Source organism: Equus quagga, chromosome 7, assembly GCF_021613505.1.
Source record: "Equus quagga isolate Etosha38 chromosome 7, UCLA_HA_Equagga_1.0, whole genome shotgun sequence".
NCBI classification, from domain to species: domain Eukaryota; kingdom Metazoa; phylum Chordata; class Mammalia; order Perissodactyla; family Equidae; genus Equus; species Equus quagga.
Genome location: NC_060273.1, coordinates 104,116,954 through 104,141,054, shown reverse-complemented (window position 1 = coordinate 104,141,054; position 24,101 = coordinate 104,116,954). Strand labels below are relative to the sequence as shown.

The 24,101-nt window shown below is 35.1% G+C and overlaps 1 protein-coding gene across 2 annotated transcripts in view; it reads left to right on the top strand.

Annotated features, from left to right (window-relative positions):
- The window catches only part of FER (FER tyrosine kinase), a 442,177-nt gene that overhangs the window by 116,153 nt on the left and 301,923 nt on the right, over positions 1-24,101 (top strand). For both annotated transcript variants that reach the window (XM_046666723.1, XM_046666724.1), the window contains one exon: positions 4,509-4,698. In XM_046666723.1, the coding sequence (XP_046522679.1) occupies positions 4,509-4,698 (190 nt within the window). The remainder of the gene's footprint in view (positions 1-4,508; positions 4,699-24,101) is intronic.

The following is a 24,101-nucleotide window of genomic DNA, read 5'->3' as shown; positions in this document are numbered from 1 at the left end:
CTAGAGATCAGTGGGATTAATTGGAAGAAGCTAATGTTGTTCATTGATTTCATGATCATACATGTTGATTAAAACAAGTCAGGACTAGAGCTATACAATAGGGCATATACCTCCCCTTGCAAGTCTCATTGTTCTTAAAAACCATTAAGCTAAAACCCAGGAAATTTATATTTTAACCTAATTCTTGATATTAGGATAGTGTCTCAGAATGTCTACATGATTGCTGATATGATATAATACAGTAGATACTTAGAATTCCTGAAGGAGAATAAAGAAGGCCTATCCCTAAAACAGATTATATAGAAATCTAAGGCATATGAGATGATAAAAAACCTCACCTCAGCAGAGGAAGCATGATGCTGCAGCAGTGATATATATTTTTTAATTAAATTTTTTATTTTGAGATAATTGCAGATTGACATGTTGTTTTAAGACTTAATATGGAGAGATCCCATGTACCCTATATTCAGTTTTCCCCAATGGTAGCATCTTGCAAAACTATAGCATAATATCGTAATCCAGATATTGACATTGATGCAGTCATGATACTGAATGTTTCCATCTCTGCAAGGTTCCCTCATGTTGCACTTTTATAGCTATGCTGCCTTCCATCTCCCACTCCCTTCTTAACCCCTGGTAACCATTAATCTGTTCTCCATTTCCACAATTTTGTCTTTCCAAGAATGTTATTTAAAAGAATGTTATATAAAGAATCACATTGTATGTAAACTTTTGAGATTGGTTTTTTGCATTCATCATAATTTTTTGGAGATTCATCCAGGTGCTTTCATTCCTTTCTACTGTTAAGTAGTATTAAGTAGTATGTGTGTTAGTTTCCTAGGGTTGCCATAACAAAGTACCACAAATGAGGTGGCTTAAAAAACATAGATTTATTCTCTCATAGTTCCAGAGGCCAAAAATCTGAAATAAGACGTTGGCGTGCTGGTTTCTTCTGATGGCTTTTAGGGAGAATCTGTTCCATGCTTTTCTCCTAGCTTTTGCTAATGGCTGGCAATCCTCCGCATTCCTTGGTTTATAGAAACATCACTCCAATCTCTGCCTCCATCTTCATATGGTGTTCTGCCCGTGTGTCTCTTCTCGGTATCCAGATTTTCCTCTTCTTACAAGGACAGCAGTCATGTGGATCAAGGGATCATTCACTCCAATATGACCTCATCTTAACTAATTACATCTGCAACAATCCTTTTTCCAAATAAGGTCACATTCTGAGGTTCTTGGGGTTAGGATTTGAACATTATTATTTTGGAGGATACAATTCAAGCTGTAATAGTGTATATATCATACTTTGTCTAATCATTTGCCCTTTGAAGGACACCTGGTTTGTTTTCACTTTTTTGGCTATTACAAATAAAGATGCTGCAAATATTTACGTACAGGTTTTTGTGTGGGCATAAGTTTTAATTTCTCTGGGATAAATACCCAGAGGAGTGCAAGTGCTAGTTGTATGCTAATTGCATGTTTAGTTTTTGAAGAGCGACTGTACCATGATATATTCCCGCCAGCAATGTGTAAGTGATTGGTTTCTCCTCATCCTCCCAGCAGTTTTTAAAATTTGAGCCATTCTGATAGGTGTGTAGTGATATCTCGTTTTTTTAAAGAATTAAGACATTTTTTAGAGGAGTTTAAGTTTCACAGGATAATTGAGGGAAAGGTCAGAGATTTCCTTTATTTAACTCACAGTCATTTTTTTCTGGCTGAATAGTGCTTCTAACTCTTTAATTTTTTTTTCCTAAACCTTTGGTTTTTGTTGTTAGTGGCATATACCCAACCATAACAACTCTTCCAGTTCAGCCATTTAAACTGAACTGAAGATGGGTATGATCTTTATTAGGGTTTGTGTTAGTTTCCTCTTGCTGCTGTAACAAATTACCACAAACTTGGTAACTTAAAACAGCACAAATTTATTCTCTTACATTTGTGGAGATCAGGTCAGAAATGAGTCCTGTGGGCCTAAGACCAAGGTATTGATTTGGCTGATTTTTTCTGGAGGCTCTTGGGGACAATCTCCCTCTTTGCTTTTTCCAGCTTCTAGAGTCTGTCCTTATTCCTTGGCTCTTGGCCCCACATCATGTTGCCTTTTCTCTGTCTTTTCATTGCCACAGTGTCTTCTCTGACATTGTCCCTCTTGCTTCCCTCTTATCAGACATTTATGATTACATTAATTAGGGCTAATCTGGATTATCCAGGATAATATCCCATGTCAACATCCTTAACTTAATCATATCTGAAAACTCCCCTTTGCCATGTCAGGTAACGTATTCATAGGTAACATGCTACCATACAGTTTAAGATACAATAAAATATATGTGTTTTACTTTAAATAGATTAAAAAAAATTTTGTTCGGATGTTCAGTTCACATTTACTTTTTTGCAATTACTGTGCCTCATTTGTCATTTCATATTTCATTTTTGAAAAGCTTACTTTCATTTAAAAAATTTTTTTTTTGCATTTTTTCCCAGTAGTCTTTATGAAATTTGTTTGCAAAAGAATACTGGTAACAGTAATGATTGTAGAGTGTTATTATTTTCCAGTGTACTTCCCTACTGATTTTGTCTACATTTGTGAAATCATTCACCTTTGTTTGGACTGATCTTGCAGATATACATGAAAATGTTTTTTACCATCTTACCTTGTACATTTTAAATTATTCCTTATACTCTTGTCATTGTTGTGATTCTTTTGGTAGCTAGGAAATACAAATAAGGAACCCTCAGGAAGCTTGAGGTTCATATGGGTGTAATCTTTTCCAGGATCTGGTCCTTATAAATTTGTGTTTACAAAAGTGATTGTTTTGAAAATCAACTTTCTCTGAAGAGGTTCACTGAGAAATAAAAAAAAAATTATAACCAGTTTATTATGGAAAGGAAGTTACCACCTAACAAGCAAATCAGCATGAATTTATCAGAAAATCTGTGTGGATTTAGAACACAGGGCACAGATTGTTGAAGGGTGATGAAGATGATAATAATGATGATAATAATTGCCATTTACTGAATTCTTACTTTATGGGATGCTCTGTGCCTATTGACAGATTTTTCAAATATTATCTCATTGAATTCTCAGAACAACCCTGACAATAGGTATTATTAACTTTTACAGTGATAAAACTGAAGATGAGAAAAGCAAAGTGATTAAGTCATGAAGTTGAATCTGTCCTAATTCAGTGTAATTACACTCTGTCCACTGTGCCACGATGACTTTACTTGGGAAGCGTTAATGAGCTCTGATAGTATGGCACATCTTTCTCCATTAATTCTGCCATTAACTTCATCTGTTAGAATGGTTTATCTTTTGGATATTGCTAGGTCTTTCTTAGAAATAATCTTACTCATTAGTTCTACTTCTCCAAAATCTCACTCAGTTCTCTACCTTTTCGTTCAAGTTTCACCTGCAACTCATTGCAATATAATTGAGAGGATTACAGCTTTCTTTATAGCATCCACTGAGGCTGCACCCTGCTCAGTTTGATTGGAATTGAGTTTTCAAAATATCGGTCATCATCATATTTATGAACAAACCTCTTAGTGTAGGTTCCTTCTGCCTACGATTGCTTATTCAGTTTTGTTAATTCTTATAAGTTCTAATTTAAGAAAATAACGTTTGCTGACATTATTCTCTAGCTCTGAAGCTTTCCCTAAGACAATCTATTGTCTCTTAGATAGTAATAATTTACTTTCAGTAGTGCGTGACACAGTTCTTAGATACTGTTCGTAGGTAGTAATATACTATGTATGGCAGTGTTTCCAGAGATGTTCCCTGCCACCCTACCTGTTTTCTTGTGGCTCTAATGTGGGTGAATTAGTTTGAAATTCCCATTGGGGCAGCCTCCAAGGGATAAAAAGACGCAATAAGGCAACATGTGGCCTATGTAGTTCTCTAAGGAGGGATGGGGAAGCCTGCTGTCTTTACAGTGGTGACATTGGGAAGATTTGGGGATTTATGTTATGCTCATTCCCTTAATCACAGTTCAACCCTCAGTCCTTGTCAGGACAGCTTTCCCCAATCTAAACACACACCCCTCACAATATACACACAGCTTGGTCCCAGGCTGTCACCTTGATTTGATTTGTTTTACTGTAGGCACAGATCTGACTCCAGCCATATTCCATTTGAGATTTGAAATAAATTAAGATTCTACTTCAGTCATATTAATTCATTTTATGTCCTGCACTTCTGGACCTAAGTGTTTGTCTCTGTGAGGTAGATGGTTTAACTATAAAATAAATTGAATGCGATTCATCATAATATTTTGAAAGCATCTTGAATTTGGTTTTTGCTGCCATACATTTTCTTCCATTTTATTAAGGCTAACATTTAATAACCATTGTGACAACTCAAAATCTGTTAGGTTCATAATTCTTATGATTCTGAAGGACTCATAAAGATGAAAATGAAAGAAAACAGAAGCATAATATATATAGTTTCCTTTAAAGTCTTCATTTCTTAAGGAAGTTGAAATAATTTAAATTTATGTGTTCTCTTTTAGTATTGTGCTTCTGTTAAGCCAAAAACAGGCACTTGAAGAGCTGAAACAGTCAGTCCAGCAGCTGAGATGTACTGAGGCAAAGTTTACAGCGCAGAAAGAATTACTAGAGCAAAAAGTGCAAGAAAATGATGGGAAAGAGCCACCTCCAGTAGTAAATTATGAAGAAGATGCACGATCAGTTACATCTATGGTAAGCCAAAGAGTAATCAAATGAGAAACTTGAAAGAGTAGTATCTAGGTAATAAGTGCATATAAAAATTAATTCCGGTTTGTTATAACAAATTATTACTCTTGTTAATATGCAGGTCCTATTAAACTTGTTTGTAAATGCCAAATAGACTTGTCAGTCACCTCAGGTCACCTGGAGAGCACTTTCAGGAACCACCTGTAGAGTCAGAGGAAAAAGCTCTTCTCTTGCCTTCAAAACTGAAAACAAAGACTACACTTGTTTTTATTCCTGGGAGACAGCAGGAAGGTAGGGTGTTATTCTTAAGATAGAAGTAAGAAATAAGGAGAAAGCTATTTATTAATTTTTTTTCTTAAGCAGAGTAGAATCTTATTTACCTGAGATTGATGATGTATTTATTGTTTTCACAATACAAAACATTGATTTTGTTTAAAAAAAGGTTTCTTATAAATATCCTTAAACTACAATAAACACATTCAAATCCACCAACTGGAAATTTAGTTTTATTTTATAATATAGTTTCATTAACTGTTTAAGAATGCCTCGTATACTTTCTCTTTCTTCCTCCCTTCCTTCTTTCGTTCCTTCTTTCCTTCCATTCAACTTATGTTGGTTGTTCTCACCAAGGGACAGTTTTGCCCCCCAGGGGATATTTGGCAATTTCTCCAGAAATTTTGGTTGTTATAGCTAGTGGGTGCTATTGGTATCTAGTGGGTAGAGGCCAATGATGCTGCTAAACATCCTACAATGCACAGGGCAGCCCCTCCCTTCACACTCCCATCCAAAAATTATCCAACGCAAAATGTCAATAGTGCCAAGATTGAAAACGCCTGAGTTATATCCTTGGCTTTTCTGTGGTTAGTTAGATGCAGTACATAAATAGCACTCTTATAATTAATGATGTTATAGATGATATTTTACTAATTTTTAGTTTATGTGGTTCTAAATAGTACAGTTTGATTGTTAAATAAATTCAGTGTTCTCTGTAGGAAAAAATGCTGCATTTGAAATGTGATAAATCTGGAGATGAATATGAAGTATTTTAATTATTGTGCTTACCGATTCTTTTTTTTGTTGAGGAAGGTTGGCCCTGAGCTAACATCTGTGCCTGTCTTCCTCTCTTTTATACGTGGGACACCTGCCATAGCATGGCTTGATAAGTAGTGCGCAGATCCGCACCTCGGATCCAAACTGGCGAATGGTGGGCCACCATAGCAGAGCGTGAGAACTTAACCACTATGCCACCGGGCCGGCCCCTGGTTATGCTATTTTTGCTGTTAATTGAGCTGTACTAATCTACATATTACATTGTGAATTGGGAATTATAATTCCTTGCTCTCATTTACTGTCCTATCAGATGATAAGGATCTTACTGTATGTACCAAGGGCCCTGCTAGATTCCCTTTCTTGCTTTTTGGGTCTTGATAACTATCTGACATATGCATTCTTTCTTCTGAAGTTTTTTTCTTTTACTTCTCTTTTGAAAACTTTAGCTGGTAAATATTTAGTTCTCTGAGTGTGGGTTATGATATTTCCTTGTATCTGTGTTGGTGTGGAATTGTTTACTTCATAGCTTGATTTAGTGGCAGATAATTTAAAACTGGCTATCTAATTTATTTTAAGTAATTCTATGTGCAGATGACCCATGTTGGCATTATTATTATGATAGAATAAAAGATAGTTATTTCAAGTCACTGTATGATAGCAAATCTCCATTTGAAAACTACAACTAAAAACTAGACTTTGAAATTTAAAATATAACAGTTCATTAATTCGTATTTCATTAAGAACTTGTGATCATTTGGAGTTTTATTTTTCATAATCATTGAGGAAAAGCTTTTTCAACAAATGAGTAAATAGTGTTTCAGAGAAAATATATAATACAATTTAAGAGAACACATTGCTTTCTGGCACTTTCAAACTTTCTCTTGTATCTGTTTATTAAATGATGATAATACCTTGTAAATTTTTACAAAGTGATGTCACATATTTCATTTTATCCAAGTTATTTTAAATAGTTGAAATGCTAATTATGAATATATCTTATCTCTTCATTGTTGAATGCCTTTAGTAAGTTTTTAAGCAATTTACAAAGGAATACTATAATACGTGTACTTTAAAGTAATTAAGTGACATTTTATGAATGAAATGGGATTCCCCTAATTAATTCTAATTAATGCAATTTTACAGTATGTTTTATAAAGCAAGTAGAAATATTTGCAGTACATGGTTCTTGAAACTTGATATTACTCCCACGTATTTCAATGAAACTTTTGCATAATTCAATCTTCAATTAATAATTAGAATATCACTTTTCAATTTATTCAAAAACTAAAAATATTAAATCTTTAAATGATTTTTTTCCTAAATGACTGTTTAAGCATTATTTTATGAATAACATTACAAGAAAAACCTGAAATTAGCACAAGCAGTTCTATTGATATTTCCTCTTTATAAATTCCATTCTTGTTAAGTGGTGTAAAATTTCAGCAAGGGAAATTTAGTTTACTATTGGCAGAATTGGAAGAGCTAAAAATTTAAACTATCATGTTATGGAAAATAATGAACATTTGACCTAAATATTACATAAGAGTAAGAGAGACAGTTAACTGTTCTACATGATCCTAATTAATGGCAGTGTTAACAAAATCACAGACTCTTCAGTGCTGAATGCTTCTGTGGAAGAGGGCCTTAAGGAACTCTACCGTTGAGATGGCCATAGATTGTGTATTCTTATAAAAATTCCAGGATGATTCAGATGGGTAGAGAGGGTTAGGATTGTGTTAGATATATTGATGTTTATTTTGGCTAAATAATTTAATGAAAATTAAAGCCCATCTATTAATTTATAGAAATCTAAAAAAGTTATGGAGGCAGATAATATAATCATCTTTGTCAGGAAAAGTCTAATGTTGTCTTTTTCTACCTAGGTTTAGTTTTGGCCAAAATACCAAGGAGAAAATGATAAATATGTATATATATTTTAAAGTTATTTTATTAAGGTCATAGTGGTTTATAACATTGTGTAATTTCAGGTGTACATTATTGTATATCACTTTCTGTATAGACTACATTGTGCTCATCACCACTAGTCTAGTTTTTATCTGTCACCATACATATGTGCCCCTTTATGCCCTTCCCCCACACCCCCACCCTTTTCCCCTCTGGTAAGCACTAATCTATTCTCTTTATCCCTGTGTTTGTTTATTTTCTTCATATAAGAGAAATCCTACAGTGTTTGTCTTTCTCTGTCTGGCTTATTTCACTTAACATATAATGCCCTCAGAGTACATCAATGTTGTTGCAAATGGGAGGATTTTGTAATTTTTTTATAGCTGAGTAGTATTCCAATGTATTTATATATGACATCTTTATCCATTCATCTGTTGATGGGCACTTGGGTTGCTTCGACATCTTGACTATTGTGAATAATGCTGCAGTGAACATAGGAGTGCATAAATCTCTTTGTATTATTGATTTCATGTTCTTTGGATAAATACTCAGTAATAGGATAGCTAGATCATATGGTATTTCTATTTTTAATTTTTGGGAAATCTCCATACTGTGTTCCATAGTGGCTGCACTAGATTACATTCCCACCAGCAGTGCATGAAGATTTCTTCACATCCTCACCAACATTTATTACTTTTTGTCTTTTTAAATATAGGCATTCTGACCAGTGTAAGGTGATATCTTATTGTAGTTTTGATTTGCAGTTCCCTAATAATTAGTGATGTTGAACATCTTTTCATGTGCCTGTTGGCCGCCTGTCTGTCTTTGTTGGAAAAATGTTTGTTCATATCCTCTGCTAATTTTTTGATGGGATTGTTTTTTTGTTGTTCAGTTGTATGAGTTCTTTATATATTTTGGAAACTAACCCCTTGTTGGATATATGATTTGCAAATCTTTTTTCCCAGTTAATGGGTTGTCTTTTTGTTTTGTTTATGGTTCCCATTGCCTTGCAGAAGCTTTTTGGTCTGATGTAGTACCATTTGTTTGTTTATTCTTTGGTTTCCTTGCCTGAGTAGACATGGTATTCGAGAAGATGCTGCTATGACAGAAGTTAAAGAGTGTACTGCCTATATTTTCTTCTAAGGGTTTTATGGTTTCAGATCTTACCTTCAAATCTTTAATCCATTTTGAATTAATTTTTGTGTTTGATGTAAGATATTGGTCTGCTTTCAGTCTCTTACATGTGGCCATCCAGTTTTCCCAGCACCATTTATTGAAGAGACTTTCCTTTCTCCGTTGTATGTTCTTGGCTCTTTTGTTGAAGATTAGGTGTCCGTAAATGTATGCTTTTATTTTTGGGCTTTCAATTCTGTTCCATTGATCTGTGTATCTGTTTTTTTGCCAGTACCATGCTGTTTTGATGACTGTACTATGTAGTATATTTTGAAGTCAGGGATTGTGATACCACCAACTTTGTTCTTTTTTTCTCAGGATTGCTTTGGCTAACTCAGGGTATATGTTGTTCCATATAAATTTTGGCATTCTTTGTTCTATTCCTGTGAAGAATGTCTTTGGGATTCTGATTGAGATTGCATGGAATCTGTAGATTGCTTTAGGTAATATGGACATTTTAACTATGTTTATTCTTCTAGTCTGTGAGCATGGGATATCTTTCCATTTCTTTATGTTTTCTTTGATTTCTTTTAGTAGCATCCTGTAGATTTCAGTGTATAGATCTTTCACCTCCTTGGTTAAATTTATTCCTAGATGTTTTATTCTTTTTGTTGTGATTGTAAATGGGATTGCATTCTTGAATTCTCTTTCTGATTGTTTGTTATTAGTGTTTAGAAATGCAACTGATTTTTAAAAGTTTTTGGTGAGGCAGATTGTCACTGAGCTAACATCTGTACCAGTCTTCCTCTATTTTGTATGTGGGATGCCACCACAGCATGGCTTGATGAGTGGTGTGTATGTCCATGCCTGTGATCCGAACTGGTGAACCCTGGGCCGCCAAAGCAGTGTGTGCGAACTTACCAATATGCCACCAGGTTGGCCCTGAAATGCAACTGATTTTTCTATGTTGATTTTGTACCCTGCAACTTTTACTATAGTTGTTGGTTATTTCTGATAGTTTTCTAGTGTATTCATTAGGGTTTTCTATATGTAGAATCATGTCATCAGCAAACAGTGAGAATTTTACTTCTTCCTTTCCAGTTTGGATCCCTTGTGTTCTTTTTCTTGCCTAACTGCTCTGGCCAAAACTTCCAGTACTATGTTGAATAGGAGTGGCACAAGTGGGCACCCTTGTCTTGTTCCTGTTCTCAGTTGTTTTAGTTTTTCACTGTTAAGTATGATGTTGACTGTGACTTTGTCATATATGGCCTTTATTATGTTGAAGTGCTTTCCTTCTATGGCCATTTTATTGTGGGTTTTTATCATAAATGGATGTTGGATCTTGTCAAATGCTTTCTCTACATCTATTGAGATATCATGGGATTTTTATTCCACATTTCGTTAATGTGGTATATCACATTGATGGATTTGCAGATGTTGAAGTATCCCTGTGTCTCTGGTATACATCTCATTTGTTCGTGGTGTGTGATCCTTTTAATGTAATGCTGCATTTGATTTGCCAATATTTTGTTGAAGATTTTTGCATCTATGCTCCTTAGCAATATTGGCCTGTAATTTTTCTTCTTTGTGTTGTCTTTGATTTTGGTATCAGGGTGGCTTCGGCCTCATAGAATGAGTTAGAAAGTGTTCCATCTTTATCAATTTTTTGGAACAGTTTGAGAAGGGTAAGTATTAACTCTTCTTTGAATGTTTGGCGGAATTCTTCAGAGGAGACATCTGGTCCTGTACTTTTGCTTTTTGAGAGGTTTTTGATTGCTTTCTCAATGTCTTTACTTGTGATTGGTCTATTCAGATTCTCTACTTCTTCTTGCTTCAGTTTTGGGAGACTGTATGTGTCTAAGAATTTATCCATTTCTTCTAGGTTTTCCAGTTTTTTGTCATAGAGTTTTTCATATTATCCTCTTATAATCCTTTGTATTTCTGTTGTATCCATTGTAATTTCTCCTCTTTAATTTTTAATTTTATTTATTTGCACCTTCTCTTTCTTTGTTTAGGGATTCTGGCTAAGAGTTTGTCAATTTTATCTTCTTAAAGAACCAACTCTTAGTTTCATTGATTCTTTTTATAGTTTTTTTTTTAGTCTCTATTGCATTTATTTCTACTCTAATTTTTATTATTTCCCTCCTTCTCCTGACTTTTTGGCTTTGTTTGTTCTTCTTTTTCTAGTTCTGTTAGATGTAATTTAAGATGAGTTATTTGAGATTTTTCTCTTGTCCTTTTTTTTTTTTTTTTTGATGAGGAAGACTGACCCTGAGCTAACATCTGTTGCCAATTTTTTCACAGTTTTCTCTTTATTTATGATTTATGGCTCTGCTCTGATTTTTTGTTTGGCTGTTACCACGAATTTTGTATAAAAGATATCATAGATGAGATACTCCATTTTCTGATAGCCCCTTATCTCCATTAGCCTAACCAGGTTCCATCACTTTCCTCTTCCCTGTCTGAGTTATTGTCACAAATTATTCTGTTTTGTGTTGTGAGTTTGTGACTAAATTGAAGTGTTTATAGTTATTTTTGATGTTTGGTGGTTTCTGTGATGGTTTTCTAAGTTTTCTCTTTATTTATGATTTGTTTCTGCTGTGATTTTTTTGTTTAGTGATTACCATAAAGTTTGTATAAAAGATTGCACAGGGCATAGTAGTTAAGTTCACATGCTACACTTTGGAGGCCCGGGATTTGTGGATTCTGATCCCAGGCGTGGACCTACACACTGCTCATGAAGCCATGCTGTTGCAGCATCCTACATGCAAAATAGAGGAAGATTGACACAGATGTTAGCTCACGGGCAATCTTCCTCAAGCAAAAGGAGGAAGATTGTCAACAGATATTAGCTCAGGGCTAAGCTTCCTTACACCCCCCCCCCCCCCCAAAAAGATCTCATAGATGAGAGTCCATTTTCTGATAGCCTAAGCAAGTTCCATTCCTTTCCTCTTCCCATTCTGAGTTATTGTTGTTACAAATTGTTCTTTTTTATGTTGGGAGTTTGTGACTAAATTGAACTGTTTATAGTTATTTTTGATGCTTTCTTTCCATTTATCTTTTATGTTATAATTAAGTGTTTCCTATGCTGTTCTGACAGAGTGCTGCAATTTTCTGATTCTGTCTGTCTGCCTCCTTGCTCAAGGCTTGGTAAACTGTTGCTTTGTGGTTTCACATGGGAGGTCTCCTTTCAATGTTTCTTGTAAGGCAGACCTAATGGCAATGAACTGCTTCAGCTTTTGTTTATCTGGGAAAACTTTTATTTCTCTCTCATATCTGAAGGATAGATTCACTGGATAGAGCATTCTTGGAAGTTTTTGTCTTTCAGTGTTTTGAATATATCATTCCACTCTCTCCTAGCCTGTAAGGTTTCTGCTGAGAAATCTGCTGAAAACCTGATAGAGGTTCCTTTGTAGGTTATTTTCTTTTGCCTGCTGCCCTTATTATTTTTTCTTTGTCATTGACTTTTGCCAGTTTTACTGTTATATGAATAGAAAAGGTCTTTTTGCATAGATGTAATTAGCAGTTACATTGGCTTCATGTACTTGTAAGTGCAGTTTCTTACCCAGGTATTATTTCTTTGAATAAGCTCTCTGTTCCTTTCTTGCTCTCATCTCTGGAATACCTCTAATCCTTATATTGCTTTTCCTAATTGAGTCAGATATTTCTTGAAGAATTTCTTCATTTTCTTAAAATCTTAGTTCTCTCCTCCTCTACCTGAAACATTTCTGTATTTCTGTCCTCTCAAGCACTAATTCTGTCCTCCAATGTACCCTCTGAAACTGACAAAGATTGGCAACACACGTCAGCTCAGGTGCCAATATTGCAAAGAAAACACACACACACACACACAAACACAGACACACACACACACAGACACTGAGGGACGTGGAGACCTGGGGAAAAAGCAAGTAACATCAGCTCTATTTTTTATTGTTTCTAGATTATTTTTTTAATCTCATTAGTTGTGTTCTTGATCTTCAGAATTTCTGTATGATGTTTTTTGGTGAGGAAGATTGTCCCTGAGCTAACACCTGTGCCATTCTTCCTCTGCTCTGTATATGGGATGCTGCCACAGCATGGTTTGATGAGCAGTGTGTTGGTCTGTGCCTGGGGTCTGAAGCCATGAATCCTGGGCTGCAGAAGTGGATCATGCGAGCTTAACCACTATGCCATCAGTCCAGCCCCTGTTTACTGTTTTTTTTTAGAGTTCAATCTCCTTGGTGAAGTATTCTTTTTGTTCATTAATTTTATTCCTGAACTCACTGAACTGTGTTTCTGAGCTTTCTTGTGACTCATTGAGTTTGTTTATGACAACTATTTTGAATTTTCTGTCATTTAGATTGTAAATTTCTGTGACTTCAGGATCGGCTTCTGGAGACCTGTCATTTTCCTTCTGCTCTGAAGTGTTACTGTCATTTTACATGGTGTTTGATGACTTGGTCCTTTGCTGGCACATTTGTGGTAGTATCAGTTTTCAGATTCTACCTGCCACTGCTAGGGGGAGCAGGAGCTGTGTTTTCTGATCCTGCCCCCTCTGTTGGAAGTTGTGTGTGTAGGGCTGTTCTGCATTTGCGTGGGCTGGCCACAGCTGCTCTACAGATTGTGCTCACATGGGCAGGGCCTCTGCACTGGGCAGGTGGGTTGTGCATGGCTGGCGGGGTCCCTGTATTTGGTGGCCAGATCCCTTTTACGTGGGTGGGGTCGCCATGCTCAGGAGGGAAGCAGCTGAGCTGCTGTGCTAGGTGGGAGGGGTGCCTACATGGGGGCCAAACTGCCAGTCAGTGGGTCCTGTGAGCTGCTGTGCTCTGCAGATGTGGTGCTTTCTTAGCAGGTGGGGCACCTTCTCTAGGCTATGCTAGGCGGGATGGGCACCTATGTGGGTGCTCAGCCACCACTTCGTGGGTCCTGTGGGTTGCTGTGCTCCACAGGTGGGTGCTTTCATGGGGACTGAGCTGCCGCCACTCAGTCTGGATAATTTTTACTGGCAGGGCTGCTGTAGCATGGTGGGTGTTCCCGTGGGCTGGGATACAGCTCTGAAAGCATTCTGGTGGGCCTGGCTGCCTCTGCCTCCTCTTACAGTCATGCTGGCTGCTGTGTGAGGATCTGCAGTCTGGGTTGCTGCTGCTAGGGTGTGGGGGGAGGCTCAGGGAAGTGGTATGTTTACCTAGTTCCACTGCCTTTCAGAGATCAAGTCCACCCACCTTCAGTTGCACAGCTGTGTGGCTCTCTTAGATGTCCTATTGTGCTGTGCAGGGAATCCTCTGCTGTTTAATAAATTTCCATTTAGTCGTAACATAGAAGGGAGAGACAAAGGGAACAATTCACTTTGTTATGATGCTGACGTCTGTGAGGAAATGACAAATATTAAGTATCAGACAGTAATTCTCTATTGTCTTTGGTTAAGTATGTTTCATTTATTCATTAAAGCAATATTTATTGAGCACCTACTATGTGTCAAGTACGTTTCTAGATGCTTGGGATACATCAATGAATAAAACTAATAAAAAATCTCTCAGAGGTTGTAGTCTGTGATGAGTGGCAGTTCATCAATAAGTAAGTTATGTATTATATTGGAAGATGATAAATGCCAAGGAGTAGAAACAGCAGAGTAGCAGATTGGGAATCTAGAAGGTCAGAGGTTGGGACACAGTTTTAAATGGAAGTCAGGGTAAGCAGCATTGAGAAGGTAACATTTGAACAAAGACTTGAAACAGGGAGCTAGTAAGCCACTTAATATCTGTGGAAAGAGCATTCCAGCCAGAGGGTACAACCGTTGCAAATACTATAAGGCAGTAGCATGTCTGGATTGTTCAAAGTACAGTAAGGAGGTCTGAGTAGAGCGGAAGGTGAGAGTAAAGGGAATGAGACTAGAAAAGTGATGGAGAATAGATCTTAGGGCCTAGCGGACCATAATTTAGGATTATGGCTTTTCTCCAAGTAAAATGTGAAGCCATTGGATTGGGGGATTATAACGAAGGAATGACATGCTCTGACTTTTGATTTAAATAGATCACTTTGGCACCTGTGTTGGGAATATACTTAAGGGGAGCAAGGATGGAACAATGAAATTATTGCAGTAACCCAGGTGATGGAAGATGACGGTTTGAGAAAGGATGGTAGCATGGGAAGTGGCAAGAAGTGTTTTGCTTCTGGATATATTTTGAAGGTTGGGCCCATGATATTTCTTTTGGGTTAAATGTGGGATATGAGGGGGGGAGAAGAGTCAAGGATGACTTCAAGGTTTTTAGCAGGAGCACTAGAGGAACGGAATTTGTTGCAAGTGGATGGAGAAACTACATGTAGAGCAGCCTGGGTGAGGAAGAGCAAGACTTCAGTTTGTCTTTCCAAAAAACAAGTCAATGTAGAAATTTGGTATTTGGACCTGGAGTTCAGGACCGTGATTTGGATGGGAGATATAAATTTGAGAGTTGTAGACATCATATGCTATTTAAAGTCATTTGACTGTAGGAGGTCACCAAGTGAGAGAGGGTAGATGGAGAAGAAAAGAGAAATAAGGATTGAACTCTAGGGCACTTCAAGTTAGGAGGTCCAGTAGTGGAGGAATCAGTAAGAGACTAAGAAGGAGTAACCAGTGAGGTAGTAGAAAATCAAGAGAATTTGGTCCTTGAAGTGTTCCAAGGAGCAAATGAGTTCCAGAATTTGGGACATGCTGGGTTAAGGCAAAAGAAACAGTTGTATTGACTGCAGAGATTTTCTAAACTTAATATCAAATGTCCCAGTGGGGAAATATAGCATGGAATGCAGTGTCTCTGGAAACATTGACCTAACCTCTTTTCAAAGAGTATCCTGAAAGGACCGCAGTGCAATGGAACATACTTTGGGAAATGCTGAATTAAAAGATAAATCCTTTCTTGTCTAATTAGGTTATTGACAGATAAATGTGCTGATAATTCTGAAGACATTTTGAGTTGTTTAAATGTTCTATACCCCTAAGGATTATTTTATCTTATTCTTCAGTTCTACCTGTGCAGGGCAGAAGAATCTGCCTTGTGGGGCTAATTAAGAGGGTAAACAGTTTGTTGGCTGCCCTTGGATAATGATGGAAATACCAGAATTTTCTAAGCCCTGAGTAAACATTGGCTGACTTTCCTATTATGTTTATTTATTTATTAGAATACAACACTTTGCTTCTTGTTTGTTTTTAGCTGTCGAGTTGTAAGAACATAATAAATTTTCAGTCAATATTTGTTGAATTGAGGGATTGGACTTCCTTTTCACTCCAGAAAAATCTAGTTATTTTACTTTATAACAGCTGTGCCTTGGACCAAATACATTATAATAATTTTTGTTAAAAGAATCTCCCTTATATGTCAAATATGTCTAGAATTGATGGCACCACATAATGAGTTCCTACTTTTTAAGTATGTTTAGCTAGTCTATAAGATAATTGCCTTTACTTTAATGTTTCTGAAATTGCACATTTTTAAAGCCCTTTTTCTAGACTATTATGCATCATATATTTATCTTCTCTGCATGTAACTTAGTAAGTTAGTTCTGCTTAGTTGAACAGCACTATCAATAAACTCCTGTTTTGTTACATTTTCAGCCAACAGAATATCTGATTTGTTGACTAAATATTGTCTGCTGTTATGAACTCAATAGTAATCCATTTTACAGTAGTGTCCAATATATTTTCAATTTTATAGTTAAACACTAAAATGGACTGATATCAATTGAGACATCTTATTGACAGCATCATTGAAGCTTTATCTGTTTTCATCATCAGGTGCATTTTCTTCCTTTAAATACATAAGACAAATGTTAATTCTAAGCCTTACTCATCAAATACACTGAGAAAAGTACTAGACTAAGAATCTGGAGACCTGATTGAGCTTTGCCTCTGCCGTGTACCTATAGTAAGGTTCCTTAACCTTTGTAAGTTTTCTTTCTGCAAAAGGAGGAAATGAATATATATCCATCTTGCCTGACAGGATTTCTGTGATACGGATATCAGATAATGCGTGTGAACTTATTTTGTATATTATGAAATACTATTAAAACATAAGATTTTATTTCAGTTTTTTCTAATAACGTACCTTAGTCACATGTAAATTAGTAATATTCCTTGAGTTCTTAAGTATGAATTGTAGATTTTTTTGCAGGATTATCTTATGTATTTCTTATTTATAAAGGCAACACCTTAATTAATTTCTCTGACTAGGTAGTACATTATGTGTATAGGGGCTTAAGTGTCCCTTCCTTAGTCCCCCAGTTCCCTACCTCAAAGATAACCTTCCAGAATCATTGTATGCATATAAAAATATAAATGTATATTATATGCCTCCTGCTCTTTTTACATAAATGATAGAGCATGCAACAATACTGTTCTGTGTGTCACGTTTTTACTTAGTATATTTTAGGTGTAATTTTATAATAATGCATATAGAGTTACTTCTTTTTTTCATTTATTCATTCCACAAACAAATATTTATTGAGTGTCAGGTGTCAGGTACCATTTTAGGTTCTGGGGATGCAGTAGTGAACAAAACTAACATAATTTTTTCTGTCCTCATGGACCTTTCACTCTAATTGGAGGAGACAGACAATAAATAAATATATTTATATATGTCAGGTGGTGGTAAGTTCTTTGGAGAAAACCAAAACTAGATGGGAGAAAAAGGGTGCTGGGAGGAGTATTTATATATAGGATCATCAAGGAAGGCTTCCCAGACAAAGTGCCATTTATACAGAGATCTGAAAGAACTAAGGGAGCAAAGGATAAGAAGGCCCTGGGGTGAGAATATTCCAGGCAGTGGGAAAAGCCAACGAAAGGCCCTGGGGCAGGAGTCCCCTTTGTGTTGGAGGAACAACAAGGAAGCCAGTATGGCTGGAAGAGAGTGTGAGGAGTAGGAGATGGGATCAGAGAAGTAGGAGGCATTTTAGATCATGCAGTCCTGCAGACCATTGTAAAGACTGTTGTCAACTCTTAGAGAAATTAGAAACCATTGAAGATCTGAGCAAAGAAGTGACATATTGACTTGGTTTCCAGTCTTTTGTTATTATAAAGACAGCCTTGGTGAATCCTTATAATATTACTATGTGTATAAAGTGTAGTTTATGTGTAAGATACATTTTAGAAGGTTTTGTGCAGAAGGTTTAGATTTTACTCTCAGAATAGTTTAAAAGTTTCTTAACCTGATAACAATGTCAGTTGTAGATGTCAATTATTACTTTAATATTGACAATAATCTTTCTGTTTTGCAGATTAATAAATTCTTGCTTCTGGCTTTCATATGCATGAATTTTATCATGTTGAACTTTCAGAGGCTTTCTAACCATTAATATTATTAAATTATCTTATGGATCTGATTCCTAAAGTGTATTTACAGGTGTATGTTATGCTTTACGTTTATTTGATGTATGAATTTCTAATTTATAAAACAGAGAAGTTAGGAGATGATTATGATTATGTTTCAGAAGCCTTGTTGACTTTTCCACATTATTCAGGTCAAGATTCCTTAACATCACTAATCATCAAGGAAATGCCTATCAAAACCACAGTGAAATATCACCTCATACATGTTAGAATAGCTATTATCAAAAAGACAAGAAATAACAAGTGTTGGTGAGGATGTGGAGAAAAGGGAACCGTTGTGCACTATTGGTGGGAATGTAAATTGGTGTAGCCACTATGGAAAATAATACAGAGGTTCCTCAGAAAAATTGAAAATAGAACTACCATAGGATGCAGCAATCCACTTCTGGGTATTTATCCAAAGGAAATGAAAACACTGACTTGAAAAGGTATGTTAAACCTCCATGTTCATAGCAGCATTATTTACGATAGCCAAGGTATGAAAATAACCTAAATGTCCATCAATGGATTAACAGATAAAGATGTGGTATACATGCATACACACACAATGAAATATTATTCAGCCATAAAAAAGAATGAAATCTTGCCATTTGTGACAACGTGGATGGACCCTGAGGGCATCATGCTAGATGAAATAAGTCAGGCAGAGAAAGAGAAATACAGTATGATCTCACTTATGTGAGGAATCTTAAAAAAAAAACAAACTGAATTCATAGCCGTAGAGAAGAGATTGGTGGTTGTCAGAGGTGGGATGAAGGAGTGGACAAAATGGGTAAAGGTGGTCAAAAGGTACCAACTTCCAGTTATTAAATAAGTAAATCCTGGAGATGTAATGTACATCATGATGACTATAGTTAATGCTCCTCTATGTATTTGAAAGTTGTTGAGTAGATCTTAAAAGTTCTCATCACATGAAAAAAAATTTTTGTAACTATGTGTGGTGATGAATGTTAAGTAGACTTATTGTGGTGATCGTGTTACAATATAGACAAATATCAAATCATTATATTGTACCCCTGAAACTAATATAATATTATATGTCAATTATATCCCAATTAAAGAAGATTCCTTTAAATATTCGTTTTTCTTTGGTTCATACAAATGAAGTTATTTTACATTACAGGCTAGTTAATGGATAGTGCCAGAGATATTCTTTTGCATTAGGCCACAATATCTTCAGTATCAGGGGGGAAAAAACCTTTAAAATTTCAAAATGTTTTCACTTTATATTTTAACTCTTGTCTGTGCTCATATTCACATCCATATACAGTGGATATATAGGCCAAATCAAGTAATTGGTAAATGAAAAGTAACTTTTTCATTTATGTTTGTATATGTATATATATATGCATATATACTACAAATCAAATGAAAAACTACTTTGCATTTTCATTAATATTTTCAATCATATTCATTTTCATTTCATATATTAATGAAATATACATATTAATTAATGAATTAATTAATGAATATATGAAAATATATACATATGTGTGTATATATATTTCAAATTTGTCTTTTTAATTATGGATTTTATAATATTTTAGCAGAAACTAACTGGCTAGCAGTTAGCTAACCCTAAAAGGATATAATAAAAGGAAAAAGTTAAGTTAGACTAGAATTAAGTATTTACTATGACTAATGCAAAGAAAAAGGATTAATCACTCAGATTCATTCAGTCATTTGGGATTCAGCAAGTGTTTAATGATTACTTGCTACATGAATATCATATACTGGGGTTTTGTGGGAGGGGCTGGTCAAAGATAAAATAGATTTAGACCTTGCCATAGGGTTTGTTGTGGGAAATGAAGCAGAAGTAATTTGTTTAACAATTGAAAATTGGCTGCATTTTGCCTTATGTGTATCCATACAGTGAAACGTTAAAAAATAATTTAGGTGTCTAGCAGTACCTGGAAATACACTCAGCAAATGTTTATAGAGGGAATGAATAGGTACAGAATTTCAAAATATCTATTGGCTATTCAGTTTAAATGTTAAGGTTAGTGTCTGTCAAATATTTTTCACTTTTAAAATAATTGTAGCAGTGGTATTCTAACAGAGTGACAAAGTTGAGTAGTTACAGAGATAATGACTAATAAGTGATTGCAATAGAGTCGTCTCGAGAGAGCAAGCTCCAGCTGTAGAGGCAGGCTGCTTGATTTGTATCTCTGCTCTACCACTTAATACATGTGTGATGTTAGCTTAGTTATGAGATTTTTCCTGCCCTCGTTTCCCAACGTGTATTACAGTTTTACCTACTGTTGGGTTTGTTGTGAGGAATGGTTATGTTTACACATTTAAAGCACATGGAACAGTGCCTGCCACTTAGTACGCTACTGTTGTCTTTTATATAGCTGATATGTGTGTGCTTATTTCTCTGCTATTCTTTATTCCTTAGTCTTGATACTATTTTTCATTAAGCATAAATCTTTTCTTTTAAAAAGGTATGCTGTTAATTTTTGGGGTTTTTTGAGGAAGATTAGCCCAGAGCTAACATCTACTGCCAATCCTCCTCTTTTTGCTGAGGAAGATTGGCCTTGAGCTAACATCCATGCCCATCTTCCTGCACTTTACATGTGGGACGCCTGCCATGGCATCGCTTGATAAGCAGTGCATGGATCTGCGCCCGGGATCTGAACTGGCAAACCCCGGGCCACGGAAGTGGAGCATGCGAACTTAACCACTGCGCCACTGTATGCTGTTAAGTTTTAGATGATAGGCTTGTTTGGGATCTACTCTATTTGAAGTGTTATTGTCCTTTAGCCATAATACATTACAAAATATTTTTTAAACAAAGTATCATGTAATTAACTTATGACTTATGTATTGTTGACATCAGTAGGATTGACCAGCTAATTTTTTAAAGAAAATTTTTAGTTTAGCTACTCAAAGCTCACTTTTTTCCTTCTTCTACACTATTAAAGTTTGTTGAAAATTTTCACAAAGAAATTTTTACAAAAATATAGCTTATAATCACATTTTAATGCCAGTTTTCTTTATGGTTTAATTTGAATAGAAGAAAAAAAATCTCTAAAGGCCATTATATTTTATGATTATTTATTCATTCCTAAAATAACATTGTTTTTAAAAGTTTGCACTTATGGAAAATTCAATTAACAGCTTTTAATACTCATAATGCCTTTTTAAAATAACTCGTCATTTTATGTGATATCAGTATTTTCTTCATTCTGTCAGTTGATATCTCTTGTTTTTTCCTATCCCTTTGATCCCTTTCTCTCAGTATTATTTAAAGGTTCTCTTTTTAGCAGCAGGGCAGGGGGAGAAAATGTAGGAATCTGAGTCAAATCACCCTGGGTTTAATTGCCTTTCGATGAATTTTTATCCCCTAAACTTCAGTTTCTTCAGCTGTAGAATGAGGTTAGTAATATGCAGTTCACACGATTGTTATCAGGACTAAATGAATGAGTGCAAAAGCATAGGCACGTTACAGAGCCCAGACATAGTAAGGTGCTTAGTACACACTTGTTTTCTGTCCCTTTTCTTTCCCCTCTCCACTCCGTTTCTCTCTTTCCTCTTCTGTTTTGTTTCTTCCACCTCTGCCCATTTTTCCTCTTCCCTCCTCTGCCTTCTAATTAAACAATTAACCAACTCCTATGAATATCTATTGTATGCCATGGATAGAGACATCCTGGAATAATAGACAGTCTCTGCACTCATAGATCTACATGCAGCCGGCAGAAATTGCAATAAACAATTGATTAAACGGGAAAACATCAGAATTAAGTGCTGTGATGAAATTGATCATTAATAATTTCTCAGGCTTTAGCTCTCAGCCCTTGGCCTTCAATCCTTTTCTTTTCTTTGTAACCACGTATCTTTGGGCTTTGTTTTTTCCTTCTGTCGTGATTTAAACATCAATTGGCAAATCTACATTTCCAAGGATGTTGGGAATACGGGAATACCACTCAAGATAAAGATGAAAAATGAAAGTAGAGAAGTTAAGTGACTTATTCAAGTTCACACCAAAAAGATTAAATGTAAGAAAACATTTTAATTTATTAACAACAATTTCATTATTATTCACACGCTAATTAAATTTTCTTAGGATTTTTTTTTCAGATTAACTGTTTACTTAACTAATGGACATAGTATTAACTGGCATTCATTCTGTGTTAATTAAAAATTTAAAAAAAACTTTAGACTATTATAATGTAGTTTAATGCACATACATTGTTTGAAAAGACAGAGGAAAAATTTAGTCATCTGAAGAAGAAAAAAAGATATTTAGATACATGGCTAATTTGTTATAATTGTGAATAATAAAATTGCTAAAAATTTCTATTGATAAATGAGTACAATTTTTCCTTTACTCCTATTGTTCTGTTTTTGTTTTTTGCACTCATTAAAAATAAATCAATCAGGGGCTGGACTGGTGGCGCAGTGCTTAAGTTTGCACGTTTTGCTTTGGTGGCCCAGAGTTTGCTGGTTTGGATCCCTGGTGAGGACAGGGCACCGCTTGGCAAGCCATGCTGTGGTAGGCTTCCCACATATAAAGTGGAGGAAGATGGGCATGGATGCATGGATGTTAGCTCAGGGCTGGTCTTCCTCAGCAAAAAGAGAAGGGTTGACAGCAGATGTTAGCTCAGGGCTAATCTTCCTCAAAAAAATAAAATAAATCAATCAAAAGCAACTGCTTGGCATATAAACCATTGCACAACATGTTCAAGACATTCCTTTAAAAATTTTTAAATAATTTAGTTACCTTCAATCTGAAAAAAGTTATTCCAGCCTCTACAATTTATTTGCTGATTCCTCTATTAAGCTGACTGGTATTTATCTTAAAATTTATGTATAAAGATGTTGTTATCTTTTGGCTAAAATTGTGGGTAGATGTTTGACCTTGCTTATAGGGAAGGATTTACATGTTTTTATCTCCGAAGTCTTTTGTCTTGAATTTTGAAAATTATTTTATGACACATTAGTTTCTTTAATTGAAAGGTTTTATAAAGAGAATATGTGAATATTATTATTTATTGCTTCATTTGGTGCCTAATGAAGGAATTTTAAATCATAATAAATATTCTCTTTTATTGTGTTCTGCAGAAAATTATTCCTCAGTGTTAATATTTAAAGGATTAACACTCAACTGGTAATTTTTATAGTCATTGGTTTACTTTGCAAATCCCAGATGAATGATAAGATCTTAGACTGAGGAAAGGTTTTCTCTGTCTGAATATATCTAGAGACCTTTTAGAATAGAGGCTAATTTTTCCGGATAAGTTTTCAAAGTTGCTTAAAAATCATTTAATCCCTGGAAGTAGAAGCAACTCAGAAAGAATCAGTTACACTTCCATTATTTAACTATGTGGTAGATGTTGCAGGGGGCTATACAAAGAGTATAAACAAATTCAGATCCTTTTATTCTTCATTTTGAAACTTGAATTAGTGTTATCATATTGATGATGTCAGAAACATAACATTTGGACAACTAGAAGGTTAGACTGTTTAAAACAGCATAGTTAAGAAATGAGAATATTCAGATAGACTAAGAGAGAAGAATGCTCAGCCCAAAGAAGGTCCTATATATATATACACACACACATATATATAGAAAATAAGATTATTTTAAGGAAAACAAAAGATTATTCTATATGTTTGCTAGATATCAATTTAAATCTTAAGCTCATGCTGCATAAAAAGTAAATTTCAAGTGTTTTACGCAAGTGTAAAAAAATAAAGCCACAAAACTACTAAAGAAAACATAAGTGAACATTTTTCTATGTTGGAAAACAATTAAAATGCATAATAAAACTGGGAATAAGATATGTTGCAAATATGACAAAGGATTAATGTTTTTAAATATGTAAGTAAATCATCCAAATTGGTTTGTAAAAAAAGTAATGCGCCAATTAAAAGTGGACAAAGACTGTGAATAAGAAATTCATAATAGAGGAAATATAAACTTTAATAGAAATAGGAAAAAGTTTTCAGCCCCACTAGTAATAAAATAATGATTAAGAAATGCAGTTAGAAAATAATG